The sequence below is a fragment of the Tetrao urogallus genome, assembly GCF_951394365.1.
Source record: "Tetrao urogallus genome assembly, chromosome: 6".
Lineage (NCBI taxonomy): Eukaryota > Metazoa > Chordata > Aves > Galliformes > Phasianidae > Tetrao > Tetrao urogallus.
In genome coordinates, this window is record NC_136819.1 from 10903318 (window position 1) to 10930879 (window position 27562).

Genomic DNA, 27562 nt, shown 5'->3' on the forward strand with positions numbered 1-27562 from the left:
AATTTGGAGACATCCTTGAAGTGAGGGATACTTGCAGGGGAAATGGATTGCATAAGGGTCTCTCTTTCTGAATGAATTTGCAGAATCTCATATTTAAATTAGCAGTAAAGAAAGAAGCACCTTGTAGTTTCCCATTTACTTTCTGCCCAGTCTAATACAGGTCTCTGCTCTCTGCCATGGCTTTTCATTGTCACCCCTGAGCACAGGATAGGTTTATGTTTCTTGCTAACTTCTTGGTACTGTATTCTACTGACCTGTCTGAGAATGTTAGTCTGATGGAAGAAGTATGTGAAGTTAGAGCAGTAATTATTTTATTAATGTCTAATGTCTAAATATATCATGTTAAGATTTAAAATTTGGGCTTAGACATGTCTACATTTCTAGCAGAAATACTGTCAGGACCTTTTTGCTGAGAGAAGAAAGACACAGTGGAGAGTTAGATTCGTTGATAATGACAGATTCTCTGGCTGTGACCTCCGTGCTGCATTTTTTGGATAGCAGCACTTCCTCATTATTGTAATAGATGAAGAGGGTCCTCTAAAAAACATGGCTTGCGTGTGGTTTGCTTTTTTGCTCATGAAGAGGTGCACTAACAAACACTTCTTAAAAATGAAATGCACAGTGTCGCCAAAAATAAGCAATGCAATGTAATCAAATGTGTTGAAAGAGCATTCTTGTTTTTAAATGCCAGACACCGGGTGTTTGAGAATATGTCCTCATGCCATGCTGTGTCTGTGACATTATTTATTTAAAACTAGATGGTCCGAGCATGTTTTTTTCAGTGAGCATATCTCATTTTCTGGAGTGCCTTGCTATGCAAAACCCCGGAGCCCCTGTTTGGTTATAGGAATAAGATGTTTTTTGTTTCTGTGGTTTTTTGTTTTTCCTACTCAGACTGTGATCCCCCAGGGTAAATAAAAATGAGGGCTATGTTAACACTACTTACATACGGTCCTTCCCTCATTCAGACTTCAGGTCCCCGAATCTTGTTCAGCATTATTATATAACTCATGACACTTCCTCTCATCTTCTTGCTGAGTTCTTTTTGTGCCTGTGTTGCTTCATTTTAATGAAATTCAGACCCCAAAGTATAATACATAAAGCCTTATCCATTATTTAAAAGAAGCAAACTTATGCTTTCTGGAATTTATGAAGCAGATATCAAGAAATTCCTACAAATAGGAATAGATTATTGCAACTTTAAAACAAGCCAGCATATCCAACCCACCAAAATGCAGGGCAAGAAAATGATGAGATACTTGGCTTCTGTCACATGTCATGGAGCTTACAGAAATTCATCTCTATCTTATGTAAACAGAAATAGTTCTCCCCTATTCTTGTATACTCCTGAGATTTCAGATAGGTCATTATTGTGATTCTTCCAGCTATGACAGAGCAGAAGAAATAATTTAACAAATGCTGAGTACTAAGACTATTACAAACCCCTTTCTTTTTCATGTCACTGCAGCAATTTATGCACGGTGGTTTCTCCTCTGCTTTCTCAGGATATACTAATTCAACACGTATAAACGTCAATATTGAGTAGAAGGATCTGTACTGTAGGTGACATCTACATAACTGAGAGTGAATTCCTTCTCAGTCTCTTCTCCTGCGCTTTGTAGCCACTCAGCAGCTATCCTACAGAACTGAAGGCATGGGAGGAAGTAGACTGGAAAAGCTGGATGTATCTTTGGGTGGCAGCTGAAGCAATGTAAACTGTGATTTATGGCACTGGGCAGATATGAACTGCTAGGCTAATAGTAGCGTAGTTTCTTTTTTAAAAAGATACCGAAATAATACTTTAAAAGTATTATTTAGTCCCTAACCATGCGTATTGATCCTCAGACTTGAGGGACTTCAAAGCCATTTGTTCCCTCATTCTTAAAATGGAGACAAAAATGTCTAGGTGTTGCCTTACTGATGTTGTCCATCCTTTCTACACAAAAGATTTGCTTTCTTTTAGCTCCAGTTTCTTATGTGCAGCAAGATTAGATCATCTCCAAAGGCCATAGTACATTCACTGTGAGGTGATTGCTTTTCCTGGGCTTAAAGGAGATAAAAGTGTGTATAAGATTTATCATATTCACTCCTATATAGCCCAGAAGAAGGAACTCATTTAATCTTTGCAATTGATTTCTTCCTACAACATGGCTGCACAGTTGCTGCTTAGGCATTGCTATTTTAATGCAAACCTCAGGCTGAAATGCTAAACTCTTGGTTTTTTAAATGCATCTAATAATACTTCCTGTATAGATCGGATCATCTTCACATTGACCCCTGATCGTTAAGCACCAGGAAGAGCAAATACCTTTCTGAAGGATGGAAGTTTCATAATATTAGTTGAAGTTGCCATGAACCCACTCAAAGCCACTTTAAATGCATAACTAAGATAACTGCCAGTTTTAATGCTTCTGAGTTGGTAACCATTCAGCCTTTACTCAGCTCTGTACTGTTCTGTTGAGTATGAAAGAAGGGCTTATATCTGTAAGGTCCCATGGTCCCTGTACAACAATCATTACAAAAATCCGTTGTGTTTTTTTTCATTGGTCAATGCTGTTGCCTTGGAATTTCTGCAGTAGCCTTGATTACTTGAAATCACATTTCTGGACATTTTAATGGCATCACTCTTCTGATACATCATCACACTTTAAAAATAGGTGAATGTAACTTCATCTGGTATAAATCAGCATATTTCTCAGTGGAGCAAAGGCAGTTTTTATCTGCAGAGCACTTTGCAGAACATCTGATCACAGGTTCAAGTTTGCCTCATTGTGGAAAGCAGAGAGTTAAGACTTGTCTTGAGTGTAATATTTCAAACTGGGAAGTCAATAATGCAATTCATTGCAAGTTATGTATTGATATTTTTATGAATTGCCAGCATTTAACTCAAGACAGTTCAAGCATGTTTACGGATGTCTAGCTTTACTTAATTTTCAGGAGAAGAAACAGGTGTGCTTCCTAAGAAGGAAGAGGGCTGCCCTAGAATTCATTTCTGTTGCAGAGAAAATAAATGATTTCCTTTCAAAAGACTTTATCTATGCAGTAAAGTGGTCAAGTATTTATTTTTGTCACTTGGATGAAGTTTATGTAACAGAGCAATGCTTATAAGGATGTAAGTTCCTGGCATTTTTCCATTTATCAATTTTGAAACTTTAGTGATCAAGCATTTACTGAACACCATTCCTCAAATGCAGGGTCTCCACAGCATCTTACTGCATTCATGGAATTCATTTGTTTGCGTTATCTGGCTAACTGGTCCTTTTGTATTGCCAGGGTGATGAACAGATTTGACATTTAGCTGATTACTCCACCAAAATTAAAAGGAAAACAGGGCAGTCATCCAAAGTTCCTTTCAGTGTGAAAGCTAATTATAAAAATGCTTTGAGCAGCAATTTCTTTTTGGATGTTAAAGTGCTTTTATTAGATTGTTCCCCTGTCATTTTAAAATTTATTGCTAGACACTTATAAATGGGGTTGCCTGCTAGGGCAGAATTATTTTATTTTAACTTCTGTAGTTAAGGTGGGAGCCAAAAGGGTACAGAATGTGTTTTAGGCAGAATTTGTAAGTTTTTTTTATAATATTTTGAATTGAAAGGAGGAAATTTAACCAGTGCTGGCTTTTATGGATTTAAGAAATAACTATTTATTATTAAGAAAATAATAAATCCACTTGTATTTACAATTAAGCAACTTCCCACTTCCAAACACAATTACTTAATAAATAAAAAGAATCAGATATGTAATTTAAAAGTTGAATACAGACCTTGTTTTCTTGGTGGCTTGTGTTTTGTAGTGTATATATAAGCAATCAGTGCTGTTGGAAAAATCCAACCCTGTGCTTGTACTTCTTTCAGAAGCCAGTACTTGTTCTCAAATAGCATGAAACTACTCCAAGGTCATTTTGCTGAAGTCATTGAAAAAAAGTTGGCCAAGTGAATTTCAACCAGTAAATTTGGGGCTAAGTAGTGCTCTATCCTGTTACCAAATCTTATAAGTAGCTTCTTCTGAAATATACATATTTTTTTATTGCCTTGGAATCTCTTTAAATTTTCATACTGACTGTTGTTGTTAGTATCCTTCAGGCCCCAGACAAGGTGTGACCTGGGGAAGTTTCAAGGTGACAAAATTGGGTGTTTTTGCATATGATATTGTCTAGCACACATTGGCTACTGAATCATCTTGTGAGGACATATATTAATTCTTGACACTGAGATCTATTAATATACTGTGAAGCCAGGAGAATGATGTGAATCTGCTGTTTCAAACTGTAGAATTCTGCCATAACTAGGAGGAAATATTTTGCTATAGGTAGATTAATGTTGAAAGCTTGTCAAGGAAAAGTTTAATGTCGAAAATTTATTCTTCCTCTTCTTGCCAGTGCTTCAGGTTCTCTACTGAAAACCATTTGTAATCTACAAGAAAAAATAGATTTCTTTTTTATTTATCCGTTTTAGAGTTCCAATGATATAGTCAACTGCCTATTAAAAAGTGCATCCCAGTGAGATCTTCCAGAGGGTGATTTTTGCTCCCACCAACCTGAGATCTTTTCTTGTAAAATATATTAATTGATATTAATTGTTTGTGCTTAAAAAATAATTTAATTCATGCTCGTTGCAGGATACAACATTATGTATTAATATATAATAAAAACATGAGTTGGAAATTTGCTAAATATACTTTGTGGAGAAAATAAGGCTTAAGATGTATGTTTTGAGGAAGCTTTGAATAGACAGAGAATGAAGTCAGAATATGTGTAAGATGCTTTATGAGTTTTTTGTTTTGTTTGACTGTATTTCAGAGATATTCAGAGTGTATTTCAGAGATATTCAGAGTGTATTTCAGAGATAAGTTCTTGATAATTTCTCCTGGTATCTATGAAGTCCAAGTAGCTTATAAGGCAACTGACTCCATGCTCTTTCAGAACATCAAATAAGTAAAAAGATCAGTTTTTAAAACAGATACTCAATGAAGTTTGCAAACTGTCCCTATAGTTCATCCATATAAAGATTTTCGTTGGTGAATTTCTGCGGATTTGACATTACGTGCATCTTTTGGGATGGACTCGATGATCTCAAGAGGTCCCTTCCAACCCCTGTAATTCTGTGATTCTCTCATTCATGCTCTATTTGTTCCCTTCACACATGCTTGAATAGTATGATGTATGATTCAGGAACATGTAAAAGCGGGGTAGAAGCAAAATCCTGTTACTTTGTAAGTTCTTCGATTATCTCCTTGTACACAGAGGACCTTCCTTTGCTGGCTTCAAATGTTAACAAGTAACACATCTGTGCAGTTTAAGCATCTTGTTGGCTCCACTCTGGTCCACCCTTTCATTGTGTCAATGAATCTCCAGTAATTCAGAGCAGTGTGTGCATATGTGATGTATTCAGCTAATCTGCATAAACAGTGAGTTTAGAACACATCAGACATTCTAAAAGCATAAATCTATGTAACTTTCAACCACGTTTCTGTTCCTCTTCTGAATAAACAAAGGATAAATGGACCTAGCTCTAATACAACACCCACACATACTCATCTGTCATGGTTTATGGATCTGTCTGTAGTGGTACTTTCTGAACCTGCAACATGTTCAGAAAGTATTTGGCAAAAAATCTGCCTATGCATGTCTTTTTGCACACTTGAGCTCAACTCTCTCGATGGGATACATTCAAAAGATTTTAAACAAGTCTGAGAAGAGCAGCAGTTAACATATGCTTATCAGGGCTTATTTTTGGAGGAGTGCTTTATTGAGACTTCTGTCGGGGAATAATATCTTTTTTCTTTTGACAAAAATAATGTCAGCAGAATGAGGGAAAATAGCTTTAAACTGGAAGAGGGAAGATTTAGACTAGATATTAGGAAGAAATTCTTTACTGTGAGGGTGGTGAGACATTGGAATGGGTTGCCCGGGGGAGCTGAGCAACCTCCTCCCTGGAGACATTCAAGGCCAGGCTGGATGGGGCTTTGAGCAGCTTGGCAAGAGGGAGGTGTCCATGCCTATAGCAAGGGGCTGGATCTAGATGGTCTTAAAGGTCTCTTCTGACCCAAACCATGCTGTGATTACAGGAGAAGTAAACAAAAGGCTTTTTGTTGGTCAGCAAATTTTTGTGCTGAATTCAGTTTATTTTCTGAATGGAAACTTCTTATGTCATAAATGCCACCAAATTTAAGTCATTTAACATAAACTGAGTAGTTAATCCACAGCCCAGAAAAGAAGACTGTAAAACCCCTCTGTGTTTGCAAAAATATTTTTTGGAGTATTTCCAGCCTCTACCTATTGTTTTTCCATAGGTCGATGGAATACTGTGCCTGGCTGACATTCTTACTGATAACACCCATTCAGAAGCCACTCATGCAGAAGCAGCGGCAGTAATTGCACAGATCACATCTCCACATCTCACATTCACTCAACATCTCAGCAGCTTTCTGGAAAATATGGAAGAAATTGTAACAGCGCTTGTTAGTAAGTTCTTCTGAGTCTTTCCAGTTAAAATTACAGCTTAAGGCTGGGATCTGCCATTAACTGCATTCTGTAAAGAATGTTTGCTATTCTCTGCTTTCCAGATTAAGGAACTCGGCCATTTTTTAATTCTGAAGCTGGGCGTTCTGTACTTACATAATAGTTTTAACTCCTGACCATTTTTGAGTAAAATGTATGCGTATTTATGAAAATAATATCCACGTGCTATACTACCATTAGAACCTCCAAATGAACTGAGCCAAGGATCTTCCTGTCTCATATTTGTCTCTAAAAGGGACTTTTCTAATTGTTCCTTTACGGCTGTTGTGTTTTCTATATTTGCTGTAAGTAGACTGCTAGAGGCATCTGAGCAGACTTTAGATGTATTTAGCAGTTATTGCGATGCATCATAGTCAAAGTACAACCTTAATAAGCCATCTAGAAGGGATTAGCAGGAGAAGAACTTCCCTGATTGTCAGTGCTCCAGTTTCACTTCAATTTTAGTAATATAAACTCTGCTCAGGAAATGTGAGCATTAAAAATAAACCATGTGTAACTTTGGGAGAGCTGTTTCAATAATCACACACCAGTGTCCTTTCAATATTTATAGCTCAGTAATCGAATTACTGTAATATGTTTAATTTTTAAAACAGTCTGGAGTGTTATTGCCAGGTGATTCAGATCTTACTTAGAATATATGTGTGCAAGGAATTAAAAGATAACCATGAATTCAGCACTTCTTATCGAAAATGGAAAATACGCAGGATGACTACAAAGTAATAGGCTTAGAGATGGGCAAAATGTATGCAGTTTGTTCTAAAGAGCAGGATATATGGGTGAAATATTCTCTTATGGATCAATTGCTGTCAGCCTTCTGCCTGTAGTATTTCATCTCATTTATATCAAGGTGTTGAACAACATTCAGTAGAATATTCTTTGTAGAATGATATACTAGGTAGATACTCTCATTACTCAGATGAATGCTCAGGAAACAATTGCTTTTAGTGTTCAGAAGCACAAACGAAGATGCCTAATGTTACTAACGTTTATAAAGCACCCTCAAAATGTGACGTAGTATATAATTTCCAACTTAAGATTATTTTTTTATTTTGTTTTGTTTCTGCTTCTGTCTTGAGCATTACAAACTTGGCTAAGGATTATTAATGCAAACTGCAGACAGTTAAATACTGCTTTGAAACAAATGTGTTTTTGCAGCGAGAGGATGATTTTTATTCAATTTATTCTCTGCATTCCTAGAACTGTGCCAAGAAGCCTCATCTGGTGAAGTTTTCCTGCTGGCTTCAGCAGCTCTTGCCAATATTACTTTCTTTGATACTATGGCTTGTGAAATGTTGCTTCAGCTAAATGCTATGAAGATTCTTCTAGCAGCGTGTTCAGACAAACACATAGTGGATACTCCATATTCCCGAGATCAGGTGAGTGACTTCTCAGCAAGATACTATGAGCACATTTATGCAAAAATCAGCTGGCTTCAGCACCTTGTCTGTCTTGATGTAGGCAAACCTAATTTGATTTCCTATCTTCACTTTTGTTCATCCTAATATGTGGCTTTTTCTTATCTGTGTCCATTCTTTTGCATTCTAAAGTCTGAATGTGGTTTTATGGGGAAAAAAAGCCACTTCCCATGTAAGATACGGGGATTTATTTTTTTCCACTGTGAAGCTGGTCAAGCACTGACACAGTGAACTAGAGAGGTTGTGGAATCTCTCTTTGAAGGTATTCAAGACTTGGCTGGACAAAGCTCTGACACCATTAAAATATATAGATATATCCAGGCCTATATAAACTATTTTAAGTTCATTGATGAATTAGCTCCAAGAGCCGAATAAGAATCTGATCCTCAGCCCATTGACACTGGTGGGCTTTGGATCAAGTCCTAATTACTGTCCTTCCTGTGCTGCTGTATTGGTGCAAACAAGACCTCAGTTGTGGTGTGGTTCTAGACATGGCTTTATACTGTTAATTCATATATATAATTCTTCTTGACTTTCTGTCTTTGTTCTTCCTATATTCTCACAATTTGAATTCCTTATTTCATTATGCTTTCACCTTTGTTCTGAGTGAGATGGCAATCTGCTCTGTGGTGAGCCCTTTCTTCAAATTAGGAAGGCAGACATCTAAAGATATGTTTATGACTTTATTAGGTAACAGATGAGTTAGAGGTCTTCTGAAGATTTGTTGGTTACAAGACATCTTATTATCTATCTAGATTAAGAGAAAACTTTGGAATGGCTAGTGATTTCATCTCCAGCAACACCTTCCATTCCTTCCTGGAATAAAAAAGTAGATAAAAAAGTTGTGATGGTATCTGTGGTTTGTCACAGTAAGTTCCTGAGCTGACTCCTACTTATTTCTGCAGTGGTGGACCTGTGATATGGTGGGTTGCTCCATTACTGAGCACTGGCTGCTCAGGTGGAACTTGAGTGCTGCTCTACTTGACTTTAAGAGCTGTTGGCATTACTGGTCAAGCAGATCTGATAAGGCAACAGCCTTTGGAGAATTCTTCCTTCCAAGTCCTGAACAAATGTGTGTTTGAGTGGATTGTTCACCTTTCAAAAGCACAGTTGTTTTAGTGTTCTATTAAAGGGCAGATTCTGTCAATTATCTTAGCTCTAAGGAATACCTTGCATTTTAATTTTCTCTGGCTAGTTGTTGCAGTGGGGATAACAGAGACTTGGCTAGGGAGAAAAATAACAGTACATTTGTTTTCAAAGGGTATTCTAAATTGCTGTTTTGATTTTTGATAGGGATACTTTAATTCTGTTTATGTACATAGTATCTTTTTTCATATATATTGTCTCATCTGCTGTACATTCACCTAAGGACATAAAGTTAATTAGGCTTGGAAATTCTTTATTCAAAAATTTATTTTGCAATGTGCTACCACTATGGATTATGCTTTTATGGGCAAATGTCCATTCTGAATGATCAGATCATCCAGTCTGCTGAAATAAATACAGCAGAATTGAACTATACTAACTGTTGAAGCAGTGAAAGAACAAAGAAAGAGCATTCATAGAAAATACAGCAAAATACAATCTAATAATGATAAAATGTGATAAAGGAGTACATGAAACTTAGAGCCCCATTTCTCACATAGAGCTTAAAATAAAACATCGTACGCAAGTAGGGAAAAGTCAGTCTTTTCGTTTTCATCTGTGCCATTTTCTGTCATCAGAAAGTCACAGGATGGCTTTCCATACAGCCTTTCTAAGGACAACTAGCACTGATGAGTTGACAGCCTCCACGGTAGCATGGATAGCACTTCACTCAGGAGCTGAATGTCAAATGCATTCTTTGTTGCCTGCAGAAAGTAGTTTTCTGCTTCTGCTCCTCTAAAAATATTTTGTCTTTTGATTTCTGAGAAGCTGTTTTATGCAAATGATAAACTTCCTGCCTTCACTGTCTGAAAATTGACTCCCTCTTTCACTTTCCAGATAGTGTTAGCTTAGATGAGGTTAGAAACCAAAAATTGCATTGCTGGACTTAATGACAACATAATAATTGACCATGTAATAGCAGCAGGCACTGTTTCTGTAACCAGAAGTATTACAGTGGAATTGCTTAATTTTATAACAGAATACTTTGCACAAGAGATGTCAGATGAAGCCTTAATTTCCAGACAGCTTAACCTCTAGTTTTCTGTCAAAATGGATACAAGTGTGTCCTCTGTTATTTTTCTTAATGTGGATACTTTTTTTTCTTTTTTACCCTGCATAGCAGGTTTGCACTTTAAAGGCACATCTTTGAGACAGGTTCCTGCTTATGTTCATGCAACTCATATGTGTTTAATGTGTGTGTGTATATATATATAATATCAGATATCTTAATGGAGAGAAAGCATTGTCAGAAGAATGGTTCTAACAAAAATCCTTGTCATTTAGGGCCCCTTTCATTTTAACCACCTCTACATAGAAAAATATGAAATATGTGTGTTTGTGCAAGGCATATTTATGTATAATATTTTTTTTTTCTCTCTGCATTCCCACTTGTCTCCTCAGTGTTGCTAGTATTCTCACCTCACCTGTGAAGCTGTGGAGGTAAAGTCTAACATCTTCTGGTCTTCTGTTATTCAAGCAGACAAAGAATTAACGTGCAGTGAACACATTGATTTTAAAGTGCTTACTTCTAGGTCTAAAGTCAGTGAGTTATTTTTTGAAAAAGTTTTAAGTGGAGAAAAGCTTTAAGCTAGAAGGTGAAAATCGATATAGTTATTGCTTTGTGTTCGCTCTCTTTTTCTTCCCTCTCCTAAATTCTTTCCATTTTCCTTGGCATTTGGGAGATGCTGCAGGCTCTGAAGCTGAGATCTTCTCTCTCAGTTAAGGTTGGAATCTCTTAACATTTTTTCCCTTGCATGGATGACTGCAGGGTCAAAAAGTGAGCAGAGACAGATATTATTTGAAAGTCAAGAAGTTTAGATGTTTAAATGATGCCTCGCTCTCAGTGAAAGACTTTGGAAACATTCTTTTTAAAGAGAAGAATACTGAGAGGACCTTTAGACATCTTATGAAAATTCCTGCCAGGTTGCAGTACTACCTCTCAACCTGTCTTTCTTGAATGCTGAGGAACTTATAACTCCTTGTCAATTTCTTTTTGTTTTTGCTTGTCATCATGAGGACTGTTAGACTCCTGACTCCATTTTGTTAAACAGCTGTCCAGACTTTCCCTTATGTTTGGAAGTCAGTATGGTCTGAGGAGAACCTGGGGCTCAGAATGGAATTTGAGCAATGAAGTCTGTGTAAGATGCCATTTTCCCTGCACCTGACAGAAGTAGGAGATAAAATCATTGCTGGTGAGGAAGGCCGTTAGTGGAGTCTTTCTTGCTTAGGTTTTCTAAGTTCTAGGAGCAAAAGTATAATGTGTGAGGCTGCCTCTCCTGCTTAGTCAGGAGAGGAATATCCCTTCTACTGCTGAACCATCAACTAACTATTCTTTCATAGGGAATAAATGTGTGTGATACCCTGGGACTTTGTGTCCTATGGCACGTTACACAAGCAGCCAGGGACAGAGCAAAGGTTGGTGGTCAGACTATTGGGTCTGGCTGCAAACTGCGTTTGATAAACTGTGCACCAAAATTGTGCAATCTATTCTAATGTTTACTGCATCATGCTGAGAAAACATGTTTTCAGCTAATACAGTTAGAAACGGAGGTGATACGTTACATAAGTAAGTTATTAAACAATATATTTAAGAAATTAAGCAAGAAACAAGACAACCACTAAGATGCAGAAATGAAAACAAGGCCCAAAGTCACATGTCCTTATACGAACTTTATGCCATTATATCACAGATATCTCAATTAATTTCCTCTGTAAGTCTGCAATTGTTTTCCCGGTGTCCCTTATTATTATTATTTTTTTTTTTTAATGAAAAATAATCTCTTAAACACAAAATGTTTTTGAGACAAAATGTCTGTTTAGTTATAATTCTGCCCTGCATATTCAGTTAGATGCAGAAAATGCAACATCCAGCAATATGCAAAACGAGAGGCACAGTTGAAAGAGTGAAATTCTCATGTCAGCTGAAGAACTCTTTGCTGTTCTTTGCTAGTGGCTAGGGTTTTATTCCTGGGATCAATTCCCAATATTGTTCCTACTCTGATTTTGAAGTAGTAATTTAACTTCTCAGCATTTCTGTTTAATCATCTGTAAAGTTGGGCAGACAGCGCGCTTACTCAGTGTAAAGCCTCTCTGGAGGAAACATGTTGTGTCAGCACAATTCATTGCAGTTTTTATTCTCAACCCTTGCCTGCCAGGTTCACAGTACAATCAGGCTGGTGCAGGAGTAGAGCTAGTTCCAGCAGAATCTAAACAGGAGACTGTAACAATCATAAAGCTGCAAGTCTGAGCTGGTTGTGTATGTATTTTGCTACTTTTGTCTTCTTGGCTTCACTATAAAACGTGACAGCAGACCTCTAAAAGTCTCTTTTTCCACTCATCATTTTTTTCCAAAAGAGTTATCACTACCAAGCTGAAGGCTGCAATTTCAGTCTCAGTTCTAAGCAGGTGAGCTCGTATCAGCATTTCTACATACTATGATTCCTTTTCTTCTGTTTGCTTCTCAGATAGCTAACAGATACTTTCTAGGATAAGCACCAGAAATGACTTCCCGACCACTGTGCTTGAGTTAGTGGCAGCTGAACTAGATCCTGTGCTCTTTCTCACTTCTAAAGTGGGAGTGATTAACTTTTCTCTCACAGACTCAAACCATGATTCCAAATAGACAAAATAAAATTGTTTCCTACAACTGTGCAGAAGCTTAGGCCAAATTGTGCTCTGCTATAGGGAGACCAGGTGTCTTGCATTGACTGAATCAGTTCCACAATCTAAGAAACTTTCTAATAACACAAATAATGTCTTAGGGATGATCTTTTTTCCCCAGGTTTTCATCTGAAACAAAGGAAACTGTGGCCTAGAAGCAAGAAAAGAGACAGGGTCAATCTCCACCACCAGCTCAGAGCTTTATTGCCTGGTTTATGGAACATTCCTATTAACTGTGCGAGCCATGCAGGATACATTTCCCATATGCTTCTTCAAAACAAAAAAATGTGAGAATTCTGCCCACTCCTTGACTACTTTAGTTAGCAGTATGAAACAAAATAGATAAAAAGGTAGTAAAGACATACTTCCTACCACGAGGAAAGATTCATCTAGTCCTAGCCTCTGATACTCTGCCTTAGCATTCCAAGACTGCGGTTCCCTGACACAGTCTCGGAGTAGACGTAGAGTTCACAGGAGATCCTGTCTCTAACTGCTATTATTTTTCCATGGGAATATTTGCCTCTTCCAATGAGATGGCAGAAAGACCCTATTTGTGTAGGTATATTTTTTTTCTCTGTTTTCAGGAAGAAAACCGAATTCCCAATCAGAGAAATGGGGTAGTCGATCCACTGGGAGTTAAGTCTTTCACTTCAAGTGATATCATGTGCCAGAGAAAATTTCTAGAGATTTCTTAACAAGGTTTTTCTTCCCAATAGTATCCTGAAAGGTCCTTCTACCTCAACATGATGTGATGCCTGTACCTGAACCATGCTGTGTATACTCTTTTGCTATCTCTCTATGGGCTGATCTCAAATTGTGAAGTTTAAATGTTTTTAATTTATATTCAGACACAAAGACTCTCTTCCCTCTTATTAGTTATCAGATGTCCCTTTCTTCCTAAAGATGGTATCTGGAATTTTATAGACAAATCTGATTTATCCTCATATCATTAATTTGAATTAATTACCAAATACAATATGTAGCAAAAATTAATTTTACTTAGTGATGAATCAGCCTTAAAGGAGTAATTATCTAAGAAGATTAGCATTTCATAATAATCAAAAATTGATCTATTTTGCCACTCTATTAAATTACTCAGTAATTCTTATTTTGAGCTTGTGACTTTCTATTTATGTTGGGACTATCCATAAAAGCTTGCCGGACAGTGTACCTTTACTATCAACAACAGCATATTAGCATCACACTTTTCACCTCTATAGATCTCTCCCCACAAATGAGGTAAGTGACCCTCAAATGTGGAAGATATTGGCCCTTTAACAAGCTGAAATGTGTGCTTTCATCTTTCAAATCCTACTGCATTTTTCTTCCTGAGTAGCTGGTTTCACACTAATGAGAAACACTTTAAGATCATCTTATATCTCCCATTAAGGGTGAGTTATCTCAAGCAGTAAAGAAGCCTTCTGTTTTCTATGTGTTCTTTAGGTTTAAACCTCTTTGTCACTTAAAGCATTTGAGTTTTACACTCACAGCATATGCATCTGTATTTATAAAAACATTTTCAGCTCGTTTTCATTTTTGTTACAAATGGCCAGTACCTTTATTCACCAGTTAATGAACATTAGTCACCATTACCTGCTCAGAAAGAGAAGCGTTATGATGTTACGTGGTTTTAGTAAGAAACTCCCCAGGTTGACTGATGCTCCAGAATTTTTGGACAAAACCATTTTAAAGATTCTTAACCCTAGTTTCTCAAATTTCTATTATTCTTGACAACTGTAATTCCTAAAGCTCACTGCAAAGTAGGCCACAGAAATTAAAAGAAAGGTTCGTCGTATCAGGATGTGTGAAAGGCTGGGTGGGGGAGAAGGAAACTGTGTGGAACTAAAAATGTTTTGATTGATTTTTGATTTAGTTTATTAGAGTAAACAACAGTATAAACATTGCCAATTATAATAATAAGTTTCATTGTCACTAGAGAGGGATGTATCTGTGTTTACTATTCATTCCATTCATACAAGTATACAGATATTTAGTCAGATTTTTAATTAATTTCCAGAGCAACTTTACAATAATATGATGCTGTACTGACTTCTGAAAAGCCTGAAATGTTTCTATTATTTTTAAGTGTATTTATTAAATTGGGAACATTTGCATGATCTAAACTGGAGCCCCCTTGCTCCAGAATTTTTCTGAGCATTTAAGGGCAGAAAACAAACTCTTTACTCTCATATTACCTTGTAATAAGTCACATTAGTGGGACTATCTGCATGTTAATATTTTGATAAATTGCCACCTTTTCATGGGATGCTAAAATAGAAGCACATCTGACAGTTCTCCTGCTGGCATTTCGTGTTTTACTGCTTCACTACCTGGCATGTGTAGGTGGGCAGTGCATAGCACATATTAGCAGTTGGGTGGTGAATGCAGAGATAAACCCCAGGGGCCTATTCCACTGGTTACTAGTAGTGCAGTTCATGCAACACTGACTGGAATTATTCAGCTTTCATCTGGATGCACACAAATGTCTTAGATAGTTTTATATTTGTATACTGTGTCCATTTTTGCACGATGTTCATTACTTCAGCATTTGAGAGTTATAATTCTTCAGTGTTCCCTCATGAGTTACCCCTGGTATTGCAAATTCTTTTGGACAAATGATTTTTCAAAATAGATATAAGCTAACTGAGAAACTAGCAGTAAAGAGTCTCAGAAATAATTGTAATAATTGTGTTGAAATGCTTGAATTTTATAGAACTAAAGAGCTTAGGCAGCTTAAATTTCCTAAAAGATTGAGAGGTAATTCTCTAAGCCCCAAACTGGTGCATAAGCCAAGCTCTTGACTGGACAGAGAAGGAATGAAAAAGAGCTATAAAACCAAGACCAAAAAAACCCACAAAACACTGCTTATTCTGCTCTAACCACTTGTGTGATTGGGATCCACATCTAGGAGTTCTGTCAACATGCAAAGTTACCTTTTTACTTTTCAGCTGGTCCAAAACTGTCATAAATATTTCTTTACCTTGAAATATAGAAAATTATTCTCTTCTGAGAGAGAGAGAGTGAATCAGAAATGCATGGTTTCAACCACAGTATGACTAGCATGGCTTTAGACTAATGACTGAACACGGAAAGATCTGAATTGTATGGACAGTCAGCTTAGCTTCTCTGAACAGGACCCCAAAAATATGTCTGCCCTTCCATATAAGACTACTAAACAGTTCAGTGACAAGCACACTTTTCAAAAAGTATGTCCTTCTCTTCCTGTACTTCATGTTGCCCTGTTGACAGCTAATCTAATAGAGTTTATGGATTTTTATTTCTTTTGTACCTATAATTACTTTGTACAAAGCTGCAGCCACCAGATTTATGTAAGTACTCCTGTCAGAGATGAGCACTTGAAAGTTTTGGCTGGTCTTTATAACTGAGCCCACGGTGAACTTAGCTCGGGTTAGTCTATTGGAGAGATCTGCTGGAGTAGAGATACAAAGATGGAAGGGTCAGGATCTAGCTCCAGAACAGATCTGCTCAGTACACATAGAGACACTGAGGCAGTGAAATGCTGCTGGATGGGATTAGTGTTTGCAGTACATGGTTTCTATGGCAGTACATTAAGAATCTTGCCTCAGGTTTAGCAGTGGATTCTGAGAACAGATATTTTGCCAAGAATTCTCCATATGATGAAGCAATTGAATGTGTGTTTTTGGTTTGTTGTTGCTTTATCCCCTGGAAAATAAAATCTGATAATCTGTGCTTAATAGCATGTATGTAAACTCCACACTTCAGTAAATTGCAAAGGTTGGTGGAATTTGCAGGCCTCAGCATAGGCTTTCCAGATGCTTCTGGAAAAGTTCTTATTGGTTTGCAGTCAAGTGTAAATCCTAAGGAAATCTTGCTACATTAATACCAGTGCTGGTAGGAGTGTTCTTCTTCAAAGCAATTTGAGTCTATATACAAGTCTGTTTTCCTCTAGAGACTTTTTCCTTAAAATTACACACCCTTGAACTTTGGTCTGTATTACAGAGGAAGATTTTATGTAGGTCGCATGTATAGTGAATTGTAAAAGAGGCAAATATAGCAGAAATACAAAATTTTAAGTCAACTCCTTGTTCAGCTTGCCTGTTATGTGTTCACGTGTGTTATGTGTTATGCTATGTCACATTTAATTGTTAACATGATGCTTCTGGAAAAGAAAATCTATCCATATGAGTCAGTTAATTAATAGTTTAACTGCCTTTAGAGTTCTAAAAGACGACTTAGGTAAAACCTAATACTTATTGAGGGGAAGATTTAAACATTTTTGCACAAGGTTATGTATAAAACCTTTTGGCACTAAATGCACTGCAAAATAAAGGGGCTATGTAATCAATACAAAGGAGTCTGAAGTACAGATGTAAGCACCATGCAAATAATTTTTTATGTGAAAAGATATACACAAAATATTTTTACATATGAAAATACTTATTAGACAAAATAACTTGAAGCAGTGGAATAATTGGCACATATTCAAATTATGGTTAATTGAATTCTTCATCTGTGGCTCAGAGAGCCACATGGGGTACAGACTGTGCATAGAGGAAGTAATTTTCATTAACAGGATATAATTTAGAATGGGAAAACATATACACTCTGCCTGAAACACTGTTAATAATTAATATGGAATAAATACATAGACATGTACAGAGTTACCATATTTCTACCTGTCACTCTAGAGTTTCAGCAACTCATTTGCATCCTAAGTAAGTATATTTATTCAGAGAGATGACACTGTAACACTACCTTTGAAAGTGGAAGACCTTTATGTCACAGCACCGAAAATGACTCATCCTTTTTACTGAGATGGCAAAGTGAGATTAGAATCATGATTTGATCTACTTACATCTCTCAAAGAAGTTTGCATGTCTCTGAACAAACACTGTACAGCTTCTCAAAACTGATAAACAGTTCTCAAACTGATCATTACTTTTGAGACTGTATTTCCCAGCTACAATAGAGACAAAAGGGATCTTTTAAGAAAATACACTACTTCAATTTCGTGTTCTAATTATATATAATATTTATTATTTTGTCTCTTATACATTTTGTTAATATTGAGATATATGTATATGAAGCAAGTTATTTGAAGAATAAAGTATAAAAAAACTATTTTGCCTGATGAATGAAGAAAGTATATGATATCAGTGAAGGGAAGGGATGAATGAAAGCCAAAATGTCTATTTGATTCAAGCTCTGTCAATGGCTCAGTGCATAAATTTTAAGCAATCTGCGTTGCACTTAATCCTGAAAACGATTGATGTTATTTTGGATAAAAAAATCTGTAAATCAGGATCTCTTGGGCTTCTCTTAGTACAAAACTTGATTTTGGTCTTAGCTCAGGAAAAGTTTAAACATGCTTAAGACCAGCTCCATTTGGGACAGAGCTCTAACATGCACGTAATCTATGGCTTCAATAAAAGTGAAAAGTGTCCCTTGGATAATACTTTGAATCATGTTGAAGATTCCTCAACATTTCAGCTGAACCCTGAAGCAGAAGGGTAGCGAGAGCCTTGAAAGTACGCGACCTTAGTAGACCTTAACCTGCCCTGTGACCTCTGCCTGAGAAGGAAGGTGATGGCAGACATCTGAGGGAGGGCAGTTACTAGATGAACCCTTGTAGGTTCTCCAGGCATTTTGGTTGGTTGTTTTTATAAATGTTTCTTTCTCTTTCTTCTAATTTGAGCAAACAATTGTTCTGTTGCATAGATTTTCATGACATGCTTTTATGCATGAGTATAGTAGTGCAAGGAAGAGATTCTTTATTTCTCTTGTCTGGATTTCAATTATCAGCCATATGGTAAAGAACCTTGAGAGATGAGAAGTGGAAACAGACTGTTAATCTACAAGAATGCTTTTTAATTCTACTCATTTTGTCATATTTCTGCCATACTTATTTTATACACTACAGTCCTATTTAGTCTTTCTGAATTGTAAGGCTGTACTTAGCATTTCCTTTTCTTTATAACAACAGGTGGTAACAATATTGGCAAACATGTCTGTCTTAGACCAATGTGCTTCAGAAATCGTTCAAGGAAATGGTATGTATTTTAACTGAATTATATTCTGCATGTGTTTGTGGAGAATATTTGAAAGGAAAGGAATAATTACTAGTTAAAGGAGAAAGGCTTCAGAACTAATACTTCACTTTGCATCCCCTTTCTGCTGGATATTGCACATTGCTGCAGGGTGCAAAGTGAGTCCTTGGGATGGTTCCATGCAATGGAAATTAATTACCACTGCTTTAGAAAACTTTGCGTGTAAGGCAGTAAACTGATTGTGTGTGTGTTAACTTATTTGTAGACAGAATGCAAGGTGTTGTTTCAACAACTGTTATTCTTGAAGTCACATTGTGTAAGGTGGCAATTCTTACACAATGAAATATATTGTGTCACTTATATTATTGTTATTATATATTATTGTTTCAAATATATTGAACCACTTACTGTTTTTGTTTGACTTTGCTCACGAGTATTCAGAGACACAAATTTTGAAGCACTGTGCAGCGCTTGCCAGTTTTTTTTTCACACTTCTTTAAATGTCACATTGTGAGAAGTTCATGATACCAAAAAGAATCAAGTCCACCAGAAGAAAGCTTACAGGTTAGGTTAATAATTGTATGAATGAGAACACGGGGAGACCTAATTGCCTTACTAATACATCTCTCAGCATCTTCGTGGCTAAGGTAAACTGTAAGCTTTTTTTTTTTTCCTGTACTCTCTAGTGAGAGATATTCAATAACTGTTTCACATACGTTGCCTTTTCTGTCCTAGAAATATCCCTTCCACAATTTTTTAAAATTAATGTTTGATAGGAATGGCTTGGTTTTGGATCCATTTGAGTCTCAAACATGGATGGAGGAGGGAAGAAGTATGTAGAAATAGATCTTGAGATAGAACTGGTCTGCTCCAAAGTACATAGCTCTCTCTGAAAATAATGCATTCTATTTCCTTCCATGGATAGGAAACAGGTACAAAGACCAGAATAACACTATTTGATAGTGCAAATTTTCAGCTCCAAAACATTGATTTTCAGTGCTGTCACCACCATAGCTATTCCTTTTCACCAGCGATGAACAAGAGCCTGCATGCCATGCTCATAATAATCTGCACTAGAGGAGATGACCCACTGTTTCACAGCTGCTATGATGGAGCTGTCACTAGGAAAATGTTGCTCATGCGGTCTATCTTTCATTGGCTGGTACAGATGGAAGTCAGAAGGAGCCAACCAAATCTGAACTAAACGGTGAATGTGGTAGGACGTTCCAGCCAAGATTGGCAATGTGCTCCAGGGTCTTCAAATTGGTATGCGGCCTGGCTTTATCATGGTGCAGGAGAAAGGTTGTCTTCTTCTCTATCCTGACTGTGGAAGTTCAGGGCTTTGGCTTAATCAGTATCATAGAAGTCAGAGTTGATAATTTGTCTGGCTTCCAGGAAATCTAGAAGGATCATCAAAATACAGTGCTGATGTCTGTGTCTTGAACCTCTTCTTTAAAGGGAATTCATGTGTTGCCATTGCATAGTCTGCTGTTTTGACTCTGGCTTGTAGGGGTGATATCATGTCTTTTCACCATTAATGGTGTATTCCAGGAAACTTTCACCACTGGTCTCATATTAATATGTCCTGACAAACTTGCATATAGTGTTCTTTCTGTTTCTCTGCAAGCATTTGTGGGACTCACCTGGTACAAACTTTGTAACAAACCAATATTGCCACCATCATTTCCAATGCATTGAAGCCAACACTCAACTTCATACACAGTTCCCTGGTTTAATTCACCAGTATGCACAGATGAACTAACTGAGATGCTTTTCATGATGTGACAGCTGTGCATGGCTGTTTGCAGCATGGCTTGTCTTTCACATTACTGTCACTACTGCTGAAAAGCACCATCCACAGCCTCACTGTGCTAATATTCACTGTTTGATCTCCATAAACATTCAGCAAGAACCAGTGAATGTCAGTGTGTGCAATTTTTTTCCGCATGGAGGAATCCAATTCCACACCTTTGTTTCATCAGGATTTCTGTGTCAGACGCCATTTTGTCAGACTGCCCTTCTGCTGCCATCAGTCACAAAGCAACAAAATGCTGGAAAGGTTCAACCTCTACTGCCACACCACCAATATTTGCCTGTGATGTTGTGAGCCAACATAATAAAATAGGAGGCACTGCTTTCAGCTGCCCTTGCAATACTGGGTTTAGCTGTTTCTTGTATTTCAGTGCAAAATTTGAGTTCTGAGCACATAAATATGACTGACAAGGTTCAGACACAACTAATTTGCTTGTTGGGATCCATGTTTACAGAGAAGTAACATGCATGGAAAATTTTGCACGCCTTGGAGATAAGCAGATTGATTATTTAATTTGGGTATCTGTTTCCTTGAGCACACTAGAAACTGTTTTGTTCTTGGGAAAGGTGTTTGATCATGTTTCCACAAGTGCACAAAGATCATAAAAAGACAGTCAAGCATGAAGTGCTTTGTAGCACAGGGACATTGCTTTGAAAGAACTCCAGCAAGTTGTTGCATACTCATTATAAACTGTACTAGATCTGTGTGTGTTCACACCACTGGTGAACTGTGACTAGAAGTAATAAAAAATAAACACACAATACCAAATAGCCCCTTCTCTTTCCTAAAAGAATACAGAAGTGTTTTCTCTAATCCTCCCTCAGTGAAACATGTAATTAATGAAAGTGTGTATGTGATAAAGTTTGTGTATACACCCCTTAATGGAAATTCATACAGAAGCATTTGCCCCCTGGCTTTTCAGAAGGGTTGGCACTCAGCTTGTGTATAAAAGCTTATTGTATTTGCCTAATACTATGATAATTAGATGCTGGTTGAAAGCCAGACTTACACATGCACTACTGAGAAGGACTTTAAGATCTTATAGAGTCTGGATGGATTTTCTTCCCAACTTTGACTTATTTTGTATGTCAATTGATCATTATCTCGTTGTGTGATTCTGGTGCTAATTCTCCTAATTATTTATGCAAATATTCTAATGGTTAAAATCCTCTGATGCTACCTAAAGTAATCTGAATTTCCTAATGGCATATGGAGTCTAATAGCACATAATTGTCCTTACAGTTAAAATAACTTAGAAAGTATAAATCAGCACAGTCTCTGGTTTTCTCCTGCTACAATATGAGTATCTATTCCTACAGGTTAAAAAAAAAATAAAGTTGATAAAACCATTTTACATTGTTTCTTCTGAAATGAAGAGTCATCACATGGACATAGAACTTCATAATTTCCCTCATTAAGGGGATGCAGATTACTGAAAGCATTTTGAGATGGAAGATTTTAAAGGCTTGCTTGAAATTATGTAAACTTGGAAAAAAACGACCACCACCCCTTTTACTTTCTTTTAGTCAAAAGGAAAACCTGAAATATCTTCCTAATGTTTTTGAGGTTAGTGACAACCTTCAGGCTAGTTTAAATGTAATTAAGGAATATTCATCTACTTTTCACAATTTTATTTGAGTCACTATGTATTTGAGCTGTTTCCAAGCAGACTGAATGGAAGAGGAAAGAGTTAGTGCATTTTCTAGTTAAAAAATGTCTGCAGTTTCCTGGTGAAAACAAACATTCACTGATCAGATGGGCCAAAATACAGATGGCAAAATTGCAGCTCACAGTTACGTATTCTTCCTGCCCTAATCCAGTAGTGATTATATTTACCTAACTTTCTATTCCCCATTACTATTATAAGGTGATATTTCTTACTGGAGAGAAGTTAACAATGGCTCTTACATCCTTGTAGGTGTTCAACTTTTAATGGAAATGCTCTTTGAGAGGTCATCTTCAGGAAATTCAGCAGAAGTTGCTGCTTGTGAGCGAGTTCAACAGAAATCTGCAGTTACACTGGCACGACTCAGCCGGGATCCTGAAGTGGCAGATGCAGCCGTAAAACTCAGCTGTAAGGATGTGTCACTGGGTTAATGGAAAACTGAAAAAGAGGGAGGAACTGTCAGCCAAGGAGAAGCTCTTTTCATTTCTTTAGCCTCACCTGGTACAGTTTGTGGGATAGGTTTCCCTATAAAATCTTTTCAGAAGGTGAGGAGGTTGTACTAAATGAACCTCTGGCTCAATTCCCAGAGGAACTTGAAGTACAGCTTCCTCTCAACGCATAGCTGTGACAGACTGTGACAACCAACTCAGGGCTACCTCCCACGCTCCTTTATTTAAAGCCTAGTGCAGGATCCAACAGTGGGCATAAAACTCAGATTCCTGCAAGCTCAGATGTGATGAATCTGATGGGAAGCTACATATTCTTTTGGATGTAGGTTTTTAAAGACACGTGGGAGAATTGATGGGGAAGAAAGAGAATCATGATTTTCGTTCTGAAAGAGCAACAAAGGGTAAAAACAATGCATTTCTTGTTTCTGATTTATGACAATCAATCATGAACTGCTAACTCCATGGAGAGTCCCCTAAGTATTTGCATAGCATTTTGCATTAGTAAACTTATCTGGTAAGAGAGATAAATATTAAAGTTTATAAGGGAGAAAGACCTTTTATCCTTATTATCTCAGAAGTAATTTGTGTTTCTAAAATATTTCTCCCAATACTCTTCTGTGCTTTCAGGTATTCCTCGCCTAATTAAACTTTGCAGATCACCAACTGAAAGAAATAACAGTGATTCTGTTTTAGTAGCATGTCTGGTAGGTACCTTTTTACCATCTTCTTGTGCTTATCCTGAAATATGGATAAAATGCAGCCCTTTCAATTTCAAAATGCATAAGCATTGCAAAAACATTCTAAATTCTTGCCAGGAATTTAAGTATAATACTTTACAGTGTCAATAATTTTTCTTCTGATTGAAGATTTAGACACATGTATACGTGACTTCATATTACTGAGAAATTTCACTAGAACACTTTGTAATTTAAAGTTTCAATCATTCTTAAACTTCATTCTCTGATGATGCTGTCTTTGCTGAAGTAAGTCCTGTGATCATGAGACAGTAGCCCTTTATCTAGGTGCATGAGCACACGCGTATGTGTGTGTGAAAATATTTAAGTAAAATAGCCAGAGTCTCTATGATCCATTTTTTTCTTCTTAAGACTCTCACACAGTATAGAGCTCAGCCAAGGAGTGACCAGCAGAAGGTTAACACTGCTTAAGAGAAAAATCCTTGCTGCTTGCTGGCCCCGCTCGGTTATTGTAGCTTTGGTTAACACACCTAGTTTGCACATGAAAAGTTTTGTTCATTTAAGCAGAACTTATTCAGGATGAAAAAGGTTTGAATTTGGGCACAAGAAATTCCGTGGTTATTCCACATATGAGCTGAGAAGAGTGGTTAATCTTGCATGGCTTGAGCAGAGGCCATAGAATGACAGCAGCAAACTAGACGATGACTTTCCTGCTGCTCTGTCTCACTGAAGTTCACAGAATCACAGAATTGCAGGTGTTGGAAGGGACCTCAAGATGTTCAAGTCCAAATCCCTTCTAAAGCAGGTACCCTACATTCACAAAACTTGTGCTGCACATTCCCTGAATTCATACCTATTTCTTGAGTTGTTACCTGCTTGTCTCAGCACTTCTGCTTCTCTTGGTGTTTTAGCAACTGCTGGATGACACTTTCTGTAAACAGGGCAAAATATTGTGCTTGAGACAGATACACTGCCTCAGGTTCGTAAGTATTGGCACTGAAATCTAAGGGCTTTCACTGTTTGGTATTTTTAGCTTGGTTCTTTACCTCCTGTGCATTTTGAAGCAGGTGATTAACTCTTGTGGTAATGTAGCACTGATAAACACTGTGAGGATAGCTGATCACAACTGTCAGACTTTACTAGCTTAAAGACAATTTTTGTTCTTGAAGAAAACCAGCCTCTGTTCAGTTGTTTCTATAGTGTTAGATTGCTAAAAGGTATGAAATTATATATTCTTATCTGCTGAGAAATATTAATCTCTTAGAAAAGGAGAGGTTATAGATAATAGTATGATCAAAGGAATTTGTTATATAGTCTCATAATACAAAAAATTAGCGGTTTTGTTTGTTTCCAAGTGGTTTGACATGTTTGGTTTCTTTCTATTACCCTTTTATCTAAAAGATCTTTATTCCAGACTTTGCTTACAACTATGGTGGGAGAAGCTTACAATCAAAATGTTCTGGCTGTCATTCTTTCCTTCAGTATCCCACTATCTCTGCTTCTCGTGTCCAGGAGTAATCTACCCACAAAGAATTGTTGTTTAGTGGCTGATTCTGAGGGGGAATAGTAGAGGACAGCAGTGAAAGATTAGCTTGATAAAAGAGTCCATGTAACTGAGTTGATCTGTTTTGAGCCTTGGCTGCTACTTGGAGATTGTTATAATGGATTCCTGCAATGAAGACTTTCTCAAAGCTTCAATGCATTAATGTTTTTTGTTTTGTTTTGTTTTGTTTTTTAGGCAGCATTAAGAAGACTAGCAGTTATGAGTCCTGATCGACTTGAAGATTCAGATTTTCAGCAGTTAGTAAAGCCTAGGCTTGTGGATTCCTTCCTGCTATGCACAAATATGGAAGAGAGCTTTGTATAAATGTGAGCCAAAAGCAAGATATTCTTTGAAAAACAATCAAGATAATAATTACATAATGAGATAGTACATACTCAGTTTTACTTAGATGTAGTCCTATTGTTATTTATGACTTATTTATTTTAAGACCATGACCATGTGGCTTGTGGACAAAAGAAATAGAATAAACAAACTTATTTCTGTGGTTTGTAAAGGTAAATTTAAAAAAAAAAAAAAGCAAAACAACACAAAAACTTCCTATACTAAGGCATATTAGGAGATTTTATCATTGCAGCCTGACAATTATTGTCATATTTAGTAGAACTGCAAGAAGGTATAGAAGCCAAGAATTTGGTGCTCTTATTTTAAATGCTTGTAATGACGTCTTATTGCTGATATTTTTCTATAGTTGGAACATTTTTCAGTTTCTTTAGCAAATGCATTAATCTGTTGCATTTGTTGCATCAAAAGAGAAATGATCCTTAAGGCTGTAAATGCATTCTTTAAAACGAACGGGATGTCACTGTCTAAGTCCTTATTGTTCTATCTTTTAATAGAGTTCTGAAGATATGTAAATGAGATTTTTTCAGAAAATTTTCAAATATTGGCTTGGCATTATGTTAGAGGGCATTTCTAAGCTGTATGAAGATTTGCTTCCTTAGAAGATATGTAAATACAGACAACTTTTATTTGCATGTAAAGAAATTAAAAGACTTATAGAAAAGTCCTCTTGAGATCAAACCAGTGCAAGATTTAGGATCACTACACATTAATAATCTTCCCTCCTTTCCAAGCCTTCCAAGAAGTGGAAGTGAGTACATACAGACATGTTTTTAATACTCAGTTTACTACTTCTACAAAAAATTTTGCTTGCTTACACTAAGTAATTAGAACAGGTAATTGCAACTTGAATTTCCATTTTCTTTTTTTTAAGCTAGTCTTGTATTTATAAAGCTGTGAAACAGGACTTCCAAGAACTCTTGGAGTTGATACAAGGTGATTTTACGAGTAGAATACAAGAAAAAGAATAGAGTTGATTTAAAAAATAGATTCATCTTTTTCTTTTCATCAAGAAGCTATATGCATTTACAATTAGTCTACCGGCAATATCCTGAGTGTTTTCTACCCCAGCTTCGCACAAAACGTTCTGTAAGTTATGAAAGTATATGTAATTTTTTCTTGATGACTTGCATCCATTGCTCTGGATCATTTTGTGATTGAAAACTTTATGGTGCTAGGACATATGCCAAATAAATAAGTACACTTCTTTACTGTACTTACTTCAGAGATATCTTAAGCAACTTAATTCATTAAAGCTTATTTAGTATTATGCGGTTTTTAGATGACAGGCACCAGGAAATTGCTAAGCCGTGTTTGCCTTCCACATTTTCTTTGTCTGAGGAATCTCCCTTGCTTCCAGCAGTGACAAATGGTAACCACCTTTTCTTATATTCTAGAATATATGTTCTAAGAAGTCTTTGCCTTAATACTTCTTCAAGGGAAGTTTTAAAAACATTAAAAGACACACAAGAATGTCTTAAGCAACTGTTCAAAGATAAACAGTGAATCAGATGTTTCACAGATGTGATTTCCTAGTAAGAGAAGAGATGAATTCTACTTTGTGTGCATACTTTGAGGCAACTCCTTAGATGTATGACATTGAGACATGTTGTACTGCACAACTTTCAAATTATTACTCAAGTGACTGACAACATTTTCTTCACATAGCAGAAATGTGTGTATGCTTTAAACAGTAGAATCAATATTCTTCATGTAAAACAATGAACTCAAAACTCATAGTAGGACCTTATGTTCATTTCTTATGTTGATAATCTCTAACAGAACATAATCTGTCAAAACCTGTCGCTTAACGCTGTGCCGAACATCATTCTGTTAACTGCAGCTAACATCAGAAACTATTCATTTGTACACAGGGCAGTTTGTCCCATAACAGATGATGTTAAAATCTCATGAAAAAGAGAACAAATAATTGCAGGGCATGTACATTCAGAAAAGGGCAGAGATGTTCTCATGATCATGGCAATGGAGTAGTATAGTAAAACTGGGAGCTCCAAATCCAATTTACACTGATATTACTCAGGAAAGTAGCAGTGGACTATAGATGGTTAGTGCAAATGTAACAGTCTCTCTTGTGGAAAGTATGAGCAGACTGTTGGACAGTTGTTGCTCATAGATCAGAATCATAAAACCAGGGAAATTTCAGTGCTTCCAAGGCAAAAGGCCTAATTCCTGGGCTTTCAGAAGTGCAGCTCAACTGTAAGATAGTAGCATGCTAGTGTGTGTATATATATATAGACACAGCTAC

The 27562-nt window shown here is 36.7% G+C and overlaps 1 protein-coding gene across 1 annotated transcript in view; it reads left to right on the forward strand.

Moving 5' to 3' along the window:
- The window catches only part of INSC (INSC spindle orientation adaptor protein), a gene marked incomplete at both ends in the record, with an annotated part of 101946 nt that extends 76686 nt beyond the window's left edge, over positions 1-25260 (forward strand). Inside the window, 6 exons of the mRNA XM_079537626.1 lie at positions 6292-6463; positions 7718-7896; positions 18707-18773; positions 22502-22657; positions 23326-23402; positions 25132-25260. Of these exons, the coding sequence (XP_079393752.1) occupies positions 6292-6463; positions 7718-7896; positions 18707-18773; positions 22502-22657; positions 23326-23402; positions 25132-25260 (780 nt within the window). The remainder of the gene's footprint in view (positions 1-6291; positions 6464-7717; positions 7897-18706; positions 18774-22501; positions 22658-23325; positions 23403-25131) is intronic.
- Positions 25261-27562: the final 2302 nt, after the last annotated feature.